This window comes from Pongo abelii, chromosome 5 (genome assembly GCF_028885655.2).
Source record: "Pongo abelii isolate AG06213 chromosome 5, NHGRI_mPonAbe1-v2.0_pri, whole genome shotgun sequence".
Classification (NCBI taxonomy): domain Eukaryota; kingdom Metazoa; phylum Chordata; class Mammalia; order Primates; family Hominidae; genus Pongo; species Pongo abelii.
Window position 1 is genome coordinate 511,832 of NC_071990.2, and position 12,724 is coordinate 524,555.

The 12,724-nt window shown below is 41.2% G+C and overlaps 2 protein-coding genes across 9 annotated transcripts in view; both read right to left on the reverse strand.

Annotated features, from left to right (window-relative positions):
- Nucleotides 1-12,724, reverse strand: part of EXOC2 (exocyst complex component 2) — a 204,859-nt gene that overhangs the window by 164,130 nt on the left and 28,005 nt on the right.
- Nucleotides 1-12,724, reverse strand: part of HUS1B (HUS1 checkpoint clamp component B) — a 34,199-nt gene continuing 21,475 nt past the window's right edge. The window contains exon 1 of the mRNA XM_054557125.2: nucleotides 1-12,724. This exon is cut by the window's right edge and continues 21,475 nt beyond it. Within this exon, the coding sequence (XP_054413100.1) occupies nucleotides 4,370-5,206 (837 nt within the window). The 5' untranslated portion in view covers nucleotides 5,207-12,724 and the 3' untranslated portion in view covers nucleotides 1-4,369.

Consider the following 12,724-nt stretch of genomic DNA (forward strand, 5'->3'; position numbering starts at 1 on the left):
AGTGCTCATGAAGGCAGATTTTTTAAATGAACCAAAAAATGGCTTGATTAAAAATCTTCACAGGCTGGGCACAGTGGCTCACGCCTGTAACCCCAGCACTTTGGGAGGCCAAGGCGGGCAGATCACAAGGTCAGGAGTTCGAGACCAGTCTGATGAACATGGTGAAACCCCAAGTCTACCAAAAATACAAAAATTAGCCAGGCGTGGTGGTGCGCGCCTGTAATCCCAGCTACTCAGGAGGCTGAGGCAGGAGAATTGCTTGAATCCGGGAGGCGGAGGTTGCAGTGAGTCAAGATTACACCACTGTACTCCAGCCTGGGCGACAGAGTGAGATTCCACTTCAAAAAAAAAAAAAACTTCACAAACAGCTCTGAAAATACTCACCAAACAAAATATTTACATATTTTTGTATGTAACTCAGAAGATATAGTTTCAAAGAGCGTACACTATACCTCCAAAGTAGTTATTAATAATTTTTAAAGACTACTTCAGAAATACTTTTGAAAACAACTGTTTAAACTTCCCATGTTATAACTTTAATAGCATTAAATCGGAATCTAGCCCATCGGAAACAGATCTTAATAAGCCAGAGGGTTCAAGTGACTTGCCTGGGTCCAATGTTTGTGTGTTCTTTCCACACGACCACAGGTGGAATTTAGAAATCATCAAAACAAAATAAATTAACAAGTTTAAGTGTTTTATCACCAAATCTAGTAGGAAACTTCATTACTGATAAAAATGTAGTCATGGGAATTTACTAACTATGCAAATATAAAGGTTGCCAAGTTAATGGCTTATCTTACTGCATAGGCCACCAAAAAAACTAAACTAAAATTTAATATAAAAGAATATAAGCTACTCCTCTCCCTGAGACTGTTCATCACTATACCATCCTTTTATAACCTCTCTTCCTTTTTTCTCAAAACAATGAAACATTAAGAATTATTTTCTAAGTAAAGTACTGGAATACTGGTGGGGCTGGGGGTGGGGAAGGGAAGAGGATGAATGGAAATCTGATTTATCCAAAAATTACCCTTAAAGCAACATTTTGGTTAACATGAACTTGACTACAGTTTACCTCCTTTTATTGTGCTTCACTTTACTGTACTACTCAGATACTGCACTTTTTACAAATTGAAGGTTTGTGGCAACCCTGCATCAAGCAAGCCTATCAGTGCCATTCTTCTAAAAGCATGTGCTCACTCCATGTCTCTGTGTCACATTTTGGTAATTCTTGCATTATCTCAAACTTATTCATTATCATTATATCTGTCATAGTGATCTGTGATGAGTGTTCTTTGATGTTACTATTGTAACTGTTCCGGGACACCACAAACCATGCTCATATGAGACAGGGAACTTAATTGATAAATGTATGTGTGACTGCTCCACCAACCAGCATTCTCTCTCCCTCTCCTCAAGCCTCCCTATTCCCTGAGATATGACAATATTGAAAGTAGGCTAATTCATAATCCTACAATGGCCTCTAAGTGCTCAAGTGAAAGCAAGAGTTTCAAGTCTCTCACTTTAAATCAAAAGCTAGAAATAATTAAGCTTAGTAAGGAAGCCATGTCTAATGACCTGACATCCTAAAGCCAGGCCTTCTTGTGGCAAACAATTGGCCAAGCTGTGAATGCAAAGGAAAAATTATTGATGGAAATTAAAAGTGCTACTCCAGTGAACACATGAATGATAACAAACTAAAACAGCCTTATTGCTGATATAGAGAAAGTATGAGTGATCTAGATTGAAGATAAACCAGCCACAACATTCCGTTAAGCCAAAACCTAACACAGTGTAAAGCCCTAACTCTCTTCAATGCTATGAAGGCTTAGAGAAATGAGGAAGCCGCAGAAGAAAAGGCTGTAGTTAGAGGATGGTTCATAAGGATTACGGAAAGAAGCTATTTCCAGAACATAAAAATGCAAGGTGAAGCAGCGAGTACTTATGCAGAAGCTGCAGCAAGTTATCCAGAAGATCTAGCTATTATAAGATCACTGATGAAGGTGGCTACACTCAACGACACATTTTCACTGAAGACAAACAGCCTTCAATTGGAAGAAGATGCCATCTAGGACTTTCATAGCTAGAGAGGAGAAGTCAATACCTGGCTTCAAAGCTTCAAGGACAGGCTGACTCTGTTGTTAGGGGCTAATGTAGCTTGGTGATTTTCAGTTGAAGCCAACGCTCACTTACCATTCTGAAAATCCTAGGGCCCTTAAGAATTATGATAAATCTACTCTGCCTGTGTCCTATCAATAGAACAACAGAGCCTAGATGACAGCACATCTGTTTACAGCATCTGGTTTAGTGAATACTTTAAGCCCACTGTTGAAACCTAATCCTCAGAAAAAAAGATTTCTTTCAGAATATCACTGTTCATTGACAATGCACCTGGTCACTCAAGAGTTCTGGTGGAGATACAAAAGGAGATGAATGTTTTCATGACTGCTAACACAATATCCATTCCGCAGTTCATGGATCAAGGAGTTATTTCATCTTGCAAGTCTTATTATTTCAGAAATAAATTTTGTACATTTATAGCTGCCATGGATACTGATTCTCTAATGGATCTTGGCAAAGTGAATGGAAAACTTTCTGGAAAGGATTCATCATTCTAGATGGCATTAAGAACACTGATGATTCATGGGAAGAGGTCAAAATATCAACATTAACAGGAATAAAAAAGAAGTTGATTCCAACCAGCACGGATGACTTTAAGGAGTTCAAGACTTTGGTGGAGGATGTCACCGCAAGTGTGGTGGAAGTAGCAGGAGAACTAGAATTAGAAGTGGAAGCTAGGCAGGGTGGCTCATGCCTGTAATCTCAGCACTATGGAAGGCCAAGGCGGGAGGATTGCTTGAGGACAGAAGTTCAAAACCAGCCTGGTCAACATAGTGAGACTCCCTCTCTACAAAAGAAAAATTAAAAAGTTAGCTGGGCATGGTGGCATGCGCCTGTAGTCCCAGCTACGGGGGAGGCTGTGGCAGGAGGATCATTTAAGCTCAGAAGTTTGAAGCTGCAGTGAGCCATGATTGTACCACTGCATTCCAGTCTGGGTGACAGAGTAAGACCCTGTCTCAAAAAAAAAAAAAAAAAAAAGTAGAGCCTTAAGGAATTGCTACACTCTTAAGATAAAACAAACAGATGAAGAGTTGCTTCTTATAGATAAGCAAAGAAAGTGACTTTTTTGAGATGGAATCTACTCCTGGTGAAGATGCTGTGAATACCGTTGAAATAACAACAAAAGATTTAGTACAGTGTATAAACTTGGTTGATAAACCAGCGGCAGGGTTTGAGAGGACTGACTGTTTTGAAAGAAATTCTACTGTGGATAAAATACCCAAAGCATCCCATGCTAAAGAAAATTCTTTCATGGAAGTCAATCGATCCAGCAAGTTAACTACTTTAAGAAATTGCCACAGCTACCTGAGCCTTCAACAACCACCACTGGAATCGGTCAGCAGCTATCAAGAGGGAGGTAAAGACCTCCCACCAGCAAAAAGATTATGACTTGCTGAGGGCTCAGATGATGCGCAGCATTTTTTACCAATGACGTATTTTAAAATTAAGATGTGTACATTTTTTAGACATAGTACTATTGTACTCTCAACAGACTACAGTATAATGCAAACATAACTTTTATATGTACTGAAAATCCAAAAAACTCATCTGTCTTTATTGCAATATTTGCTTTTTGCAGTGGTCTGGAACCAAACTTGGAGTATCTCTGAGATATGCCTTTATTTCCTTGATTCCTAATGTGAATATGATACATGTGAAAAATGAACCTAATAAATAAGCAATACAAACTATGTAGATAATAAATCTAAAAACCATGTACACTGATATATTCTTTGATATATCCTATGACAAAACACGGCTTAACAAAGAATATGTAATGCACACACATGCTAAATATCTTTTATCTTACAGATATATTTAGCTCTCTACATAAGAAATGCCCTCGGAAAACATTTATACATATTTTAAAAGAAGAACTTTCCCGCTTTACACAGCAGCATTTTATAATAAAATACTGATGCAATTGTTTCAGGATTCAAAAATACTTATTTCATTACAACGCTGTTTTACCCCCCCCAGAAAAAAAGAGTTGAAGAATACCTTTCTTGATAGAATCTTAAGCAGGAAAAAAACCTCACAAACCTAATAAACAAAACATGAACTACCCAACTGTTTTACCAATGCTTTAATATAAATTTTGCAAAGGAGGAAGGGCTCAACAAAATATACGCCCTGCATAAGTCAATGAAGGTGCAAACTTTCAACCCAATTAACTCAGGGTCTGTTTTAGTTTTGAAAAGATCATAAGCTTTAAAAAAAAAAAAAATCTAAGCTGGCTGAATTTTTACAAGGCAGGAATGAAATACTGAAGAGAGACATCTTCTTGAACCAAAACAAGCTGAAGAAGAGTATTGTCCCAAATATTGCACAGGGCCGTCGTAGGATGTATTTGCTGTCCCTCCAAACACTGCAGAAGCTTCCGATTATCTACCCGCACTTGCACCATGCTCTCCAGGTCTCTGTTTTGAGGCACACCCACAGCCGACTTGGGAGGGTTTCCAAGATTTTTAAAATAACTTTGAATGGACACCACCTCCGTCTCTATACTCAGGGTCATCCTGCCACTGAGGTTTGCTTCCACCAGCACGTGATCGCCCACGTTCGCCATCCTCTCCACGATGCTCCTCAGCGTCCTCCAGCGCGGCAGGTAGATGCTCGCGTCGGAGGCGCGCAGGCTGGGCGGCAGGCAGTCCCGCCACACTCTTCTGGGAAGCACCCGCACGGGCAGATCGTGCAACACGCTGCGAGAGCGGCCCAGGGACGAGACCAGCTCCACCGCCACCGTGAGGCAGGGGCGCCGCTTGTGGGTCAGCTGCAGCTTCAGGGAGGACGCGCCCGCTGCGCTTCTCGCCGCCCGGGACAGGTGCTCCGCCGTCAGCTCCAGGTGGATCTCATTGAGGTCTTCCGAGACACCTTCCATGCGAAACTGCTGGAAGGCCCCCTGCCGCACCTCGCACCACAGCCTGGCCTCGCGGAGGCCGCCGGAGCCCGCGGGGCCGAAGCACAGGCTGTCAGGGCACACGCGGAGCACGCACACCTTCGCCAGCCTCGCGACGGTGCCGCTGACGTGGATGAACAGCTCTAGACAGCCTTGGCCGGTGATCTTGGCGCGAAACTTCATGATGCCACGCGGAAGGCAGCTCTGGGCCCTCTGACGGGGATTCCGCGTGCCACAAGCCCTTCCGGTCCGCTGGGGTCCGCGGCGCTGCCCTCCCCGCCCTCCCTCCGGCCCCCAGCTGGGCAGGCACTTGGGTTCCGGGTTGCGGGTTCTGTTCTGGGTTCCGCAGCCCTAGGCCTGGAGCCACGGAAGGGCCTCCCAACGCCCGTTCTCACCTTCCCTCCAGCCCTCTCACAAAATGCTTCCGTTTCCACTCTGGTTAGAAGAAGAGTAGGCATTCCACTGCTGAAACTTCTTAGTATTCTAAACACTATGAAGACAAAATCATCACTCAGATAAATAACCACTTTTAATCTCTTTGGTATATACACTGATACCATCTTCATCAATCAGCATATAAGAAGATATGGTTCCACGTGTCTTATGAAATCATAGCATACTAGGCATACATTTTACAACCTCATCTTCACACTTAAATATGTAACAGGCACCTTTCCATGCTGGTGAAACAAATCTACATCATCTTCATGGCTGCTCACTTTTCCAGTGTATGGAGTTATAACACAAGTGACGTTTGGATGATTTCCAACTTTTTGCTATTATGAACACAATGAATATTTTTGTATAAAATAGTTTTGCCCATTTACCCAACTATTTCCTTGCGTTAAATTCAGAAGTGAAGTGCTAGTCAATGAATGCACTTTTAAAATCCTAATATTCTCAAACTGGCCTGCAGAAAGCTACATGAACACTCTAGCCCACCAGCAACACTGGGTATTAGCAATCTGTTTTATCTGTAGCACTCTGGCAGGCAAAGAAAAAAAAAAAAATTCAACTTGCACTGTGTGAATTCCATCTTATGCCCTTTGCATCTTTTTGTACTGAGTTTATTTTTCTTGATTTTAAGTTATCTAGCAAGAACATTAACCCTCTGTCCATTATATGTACTGTAAATATTCTCCCCAGTTTATCATGTGACTTTTCACACTGTTTTTGGTACTCTTTGTCCTTGGGAAATATTGAATCTTTTCATGTCAAATCTATTGACCTTTTCTCTACTACTTCTAGGGTCATGCTTTCAAAGTCCTGTTTCTGGTACTTTAATATTATCTGTTTTTATGACTTAGTTGTTTGACTCAGCTGAAATCTTTTTTGAAGTACCGAATACCTAGCTGATACACATAATTCACTAAACAATCCACTTCTCCACTAACCTGAAATGTCAAATTTTATTTTAGACAAAAATTCTCATTTTTGCCTAAATGTTTCCTGACCCTCTCTATATTTTCTCCCACTGCCCTATCTTGAACCTGTACCAGTGATTTAATTTCTGTATTATATTTCAATATCGAGTAGGACAATCTTTCAGAACTTCTCTCATTCTCTCACAGATACTGCTCCAGATGAATTCTGAAGTATTTTGTCAGAGTCTAAAAATAATCTTCCTGTAATTTTGATGGGAATTATCACCAGCCTGACATAGTACATACTTACACTTCTTTGTTTGCCGTCTAGCTCTAACCACAATGATGTAAATTAGAGGAGTTCTTATCTGTTCCATATACTGCTGTACACCCAGCATTTAGAACAGTATTTGCCATGCAACTGGTGTTCAACACAAATTTTTAAATGAATGTATGAAATGTATAAATTTCAAGATAATTTCAGGATATTTTATATATATATTTTTTTTATATATATATATATATTTATTTATTTATTTTTGAGACGAAGTCTTACTTTTGTCACCCAGGCTAGAGTGCAATGGCGTGATCTCGGCTCACTGCAACCTCCACCTCTCGGGTTCAAGCGATTCTCTTGCCTCAGCCTCCCGAGTAGCTGGGATTACAGGCGCCTGCTACCACGCCCAGCTAATTTTTGTATTTTTAGTAAAGACGAGGTTTCACCATGTTGGCCAGGCTGGTCTTGAACTCCTGATCTCAGGTAATCTGCCCACCTTGGCCTCCCAAAGTGCTGGGATTATAGGCGTGAGCCACCACGCCCAGCCAAGATATTTAAAATATTTACATTAAATCCTTCCACTTATTCAAACCATTTTTTATGACTGTCAATGAATTATTCAGTTCTGTTCTTAGGGAGTTCACATAATATACAGTATCTTGAAGTCAGTCAAGTCACTGAGCTCTCCTGAAATCGTTTTTCAATTGACCTTTTATGTCTCTAATGTAGAAAATCTTACTATCTTCATGTACTGTAATTATGGCTTTTACTCTTCAAGGTTTATGTCATTTATTTAACTGACATTGCGTTTGCTGTAATTTTCAAAACACTGCTGAATAACAGTGGTGCCAGCAAGCATCTCTGTCTTATTTGTAACTAATGAGGAATCCTCTAGAGCAGTGTTTCCCAAAACTGTCATTAGCGCCCCCAAGAGTCTTTTTAGGTGTTTTCCCTAACTGCCCTCCATGGAATTTTAGATCACAGGTCCAGACACAGCAGCATGCGAAGGCTCGCATTGTGAATTTTAGCCCCAGATAGACTGCAAGAACAAACCAGCAATCTCAGACCCTCTGAAGGAAGTAAACTGCTCTTGCAGGACCTGGGAGACACTCCAAATACTGTGAGTGCCCCAGCTGTGGAAGTGGGAAAAAGAGCCCTTCCTCTCCCGAACACACACTCCCACTGGAGAAGCTGAAGGTCTGTATGCGGGAGAAGTTTCCGACTTTACCTGGAGCTGAGTCAGTCTGGAGAGGTGAGCAAAACACAGGGGTAGAGGAAGCAGCAGAAAAGCCCTGGGAGCTCACCGTGTCCCCTTGCAGGCCATTCCTGCCTGGCACCACAGGGATCCATCCGGAAGGTGGCCTGAGGAGCAGGGGGTACAACTCCACAGGGAGAAGGAAATCTCTAACTGAACTTTGTAACAATTTCAAGGGAGTGAGAAGCCTCCTGGCCAGAACTTGGGAGAGGACACAAATCCGGTGTGCAGACTCCACCGGCGGGGATAGAACCCAGCCTTTTTAGTTCGCAGCTGGGAGGCAGGTAGCCTGGGGCAGATTTTCAAGCCGTCTTGCCACTCGGGGCAAGTTGTCGGGGGGGCACGGTGGTTGTGAGACCGGCCCTTCAGTCTTGCGTGGGAGCTGGGTGAGGCCTGTGACTGCAGGCTTTCCCCCACTTCCCTGACAACCTGCATCACTCAGCAGAGACAGCCATAATCCCCCTAGGTACAGAACTCCACCCCCATCCCCCAAGACCCACCCATCCCCCCCAACCTGATGATCCTTCCCTATCCAACCTGGTAGCGGAAGACAAAGGACATATAATCTTGGGAGTTCTAGGGCCCCGCCCACTGCCAGTCCCTCTCCACACTACTACAGCTGATGCTTTCTGGAAAGCACCCCCTCCTGGCAAAAGGCCAACTAGCACCAAAATAGAGCATTAAACCACCAAAGCTAAGGACCCTCCCTCACGGAGTCCACTGCACCCTCTGCCACCTCCACTGAAACAGGCTGGGAGACCACAGATGGTTCACATCACAGGACTCTCTGTGCAGGCAACCCCCAGTACCAGCACAGAGCTGGGTAGACTCGCTGGGTGCTAGACCCAGAAGAGAGACAACAATCATGCAGTTTGGCTCACAGGAAGCCACATCCACAGGAAGACGGGGAGAGCACTACATCAGGGGAACACTTTGTGAGACAAAAGAATCTGAACAACAGCTTTCAGCCCTAGATCTTCCCTCTGACAAAGGCTACCCAAATGAGAAGGAACCAGAAAACCAACCCTGGTAATATGACAAAACAAGGCTCTTCAACACCCCCGAAAAAATCACACTAGTTCACCAGCAGTGGATCTAAACCATGAAGAAATCCCTGATTTACCTGAAAAAAAAATTCAGGAGGTTAGTTATTAAGCTAATCAAGGAGGGATCAGGGAAAGGCAGAGCCCAATGCAAGGAAATCAAATAAACAATACAAAAAGTAAAGGGAGAAATATTCAAGGAAATAGATAGCTTAAAGAAAAAACAATCAAAAATTCAGGAAACTTTGGACACACTTTTAGAAATGCAAAATACTCTGGAAAGTCTCAGCAATGGAATTGAACAAGTAGAAGGAAGAAATTCAGAGCTCGAAGGTCTACAAATTAACCAGTCCAACAATGACAAAGAAAAAAGAATAAGAAAATATGAACAAAGCCTCCAAGGAGTCTGAGGTTATGTTAAATGACCAAACCTAATAATCAGTGTTCCTGAGGAAGAAGAGAATTCTAAAAGCTTGGAAAACATGGGGAATAATCATGGAAAACTTCCCCAGCCCTGATAGAGACCCAGACTCCAAATACAAGAAGCACAAAGAACACCTGAGAAATTCATTGCAAAAAGATCATCACCTAGGCACACTGTCATCAGGTTATACACAGTTCAGACTAAGGAAAGAGCTAAGACTAAGAGCTGTGAGACAGAAGCACCAGGTAGTCTATAAAGGAAAACCTATCAGATTAACAGCAGATTTCTCAGCAGAAACCCTACAGGCTAGAAGGGATTGAGGCTCTATCTTCAGCCTCCTCAAACCAATTATCAACAAAGAATTTTGTATCCATTGAACCTATGCATCATATATGAAGGAAAGATACAGTTGTTTTCAGACAAATGCTGAGAGAATTCACCATTACCAAGCCACCACTACAAGAACTGCTAAAAGGAGCTCTAACTCTTGAAACAAATCCGGAAACACAACAAAACAGAACCTCTTTAAAGCATAAATCACACAGGACCTATAACAAAAATACACGTTACAAAGCAAAAACAAAACAACAAAAAAAGAAGTACACAGGCAACAAAGAGCATGATGAAAGCAACAGCACCTCACATTTCAATACTAACATTGAATGTAAATGGCCTAAATGCTCCACTTAAAAGATACACAACCACAGAATGGATCAGAACTCACCAACCAACGATCTGCTGCCTTCAGGAGACTCAGCTCACACATAAGGACTCACATAAAGTTAAAGTAAAGGGGTGGAAAAAGGCATTTCATGCAAATGGACACCAAAAGCGAGCAGGGGTAGCTATTCTTATAGCTACAAAACAAACTTTAAAGCAACAGCAGTTAAAAGAGACAAAGAGGGACATTACATAATGGTAAAAGGCCTTATTCAACAGGAAAATATCACAATCCTAAACATATATGCACCTAAAACTGGAGCTCCCAAATTTATAAAACAATTACTAACAGACCTAAGCAATGAGACGAACAGAAACACAATAATAGTGGGGGACTTCAATACTCCACTGACAGCACTAGACTGGTCATCAAGACAGAAAGTCAACAAAGAAACAATGGATTTAAATGATACCTTGGAACAAATGGACTTAACAGATATATACAAAACATGTCATCCAACAACTGCAGAATATACATTCTATTCAACAGTGCATGGAACTTTCTCCAAGATAGACTATATGATAGGCCATAAAATGAGCCTCAATAAATTTAAGAAAATTGAAATTATATGAAGCACTCTCTCAGACCACAGTAAAATAAAACTGGAAATCAACTCCAAACAGAACCTTCAAAACCATGCAAATACACGGAAATTAAATAACCTGCTCCTGAATGAGCATTGGGTCAAAAACAAAATCAAGATGGGAATTAAAAAATTCTTCGAACTGAATGACAATAATGACACAACCTATCAAAACCTCTGGGATACAGCAAAGGTGGTGCCATGAGGAATGTTCATAGCCCCAAGTACCTGTATCAAAAAGTCTGAAAGAGCACAAACAGATGCTCTAAGGTCACACCTCAAGGAACTAGAGAAACAAGAACAAACCAAACCCAAACCCAGCGGAAAAAAGGAAATAACCATGATCAGAGCAGAATTAAATGAAATTGAAAAAACACCAACAAAATACAAAAGATAAATGAAACAAAAAGCTGGTTCTAAGAGGCTGAGGCAGGAGAACTGCTTGAACCTGGGAGGTGGAGGCTGCAGTGAGCTGAGATCATGCCACTGCACTCCAGCCTGGGTGACAGAGCAAGACTTTGTCTCAAAAAAAACAAATCCTGGTTCTTCGAAAAGATAAATAAAATTGACAGACCATGAGCGCGATTAACCAACAAAAGAAGAGAGAAAAGCCAAATGATCTCACTAAGAAATGCAACAGGAGATATTACAACGGACACCACTGAAATACAAAAGATCCCTCAAGGCTACTATGAACACCTTTACACACATAAACTAGAAACCTAGAAGAGATGGATAAATTCCTGGATAAATACAACCATCCTAGCTTAAATCAGGAAGAAATAGACACCCTGAACAGACCAATAACAAGCAGCAAGATTGAAATGGTAATTAAGAAATTACCACCAAAGAAAAGTTCAGGACCAGAGGGATTCACAGCAGAATTCTACCAAACACTGAAAGAACTGGTACCAATCCCTTTGACATTATTCCACAAGATAGAGAAAGAAGGAACCCTCCCTAATTCATTCTATGAAACCAGCATCACCCTAATATCAAAACCAGGAAAGGACATAACAAAAAAGAAAACTACAGACCGATATCCTTGATAGATGCTAAAATCCTTAACAAAATACTAGCTAACTGAATCCAGCGACATATCAAAAAGATAATCTACCATGATCAAGGGAGTTTCATACCAGGGATGCAGGGGTAGTTTAACATACACAAGTCAATAAATATGATACACCACATAAACAGAATTAAAAACAAAAATCACATGATCATCTCAATTAAGACACAGAAAAAGCATTTGACAAAATCCAACTTCCCTTTATAATTAAAACTCTCAGCAAAATTGGCATACAAGGGACATACCTTAATGTAATAAAAGCCATGTATGACAAACCCACAGCCAACATAATACTGAATGAGGAAAAGTTGAAAGCATTCCCTCTGAGAACGGGAACAAGACAAGGATGCCCACTCTCACCAGTCCTCTCCAACATAGTACTGCAAGTCCTAGCCAGAGCAATCAGACAAGAGAAAGAAATAAAGGCATCCAAATCGGTAAAGAGGAAGTCTATCTGTTACTGCTGAAGATATTATCGTTTACCTTGAAAACTCTAAGGACTCCACCAGAAAGCTCCTAGAACTGATAAAAGAATTCAGCAAAGTTTCCGGATACAAGTTTAATGTACACAAATCAGTAGCTCTTCTATATACCAAAAGCGACCAAATGGAGAATCAAATCAAGAACTCAACCCCTTTTACAATAGCTGAAAAATAAAATAATAAAATACTTAGGAATACACCTAACCAAAAACTTATGTCTTTCGGAAGACCTCTACAGAGAAAACTACAAAACCCTGCTGAAAGAAATTGTAGGTGACACAAAAAAATGAAAACACATCCCATGCTCATGGATGAGTAGAATCAATATTGTGAAAATGACCATACTGTCAAAAGCAATCTATAAATTCCATGCAATCCTACCACCATCATTCTACATAAAATTAGAAAAAGCAATTCTAAAATTCATATGAAACCAAAAAAGAGCCCGCATAGCCAAAGCAAGACTAAGCAAAAACAACA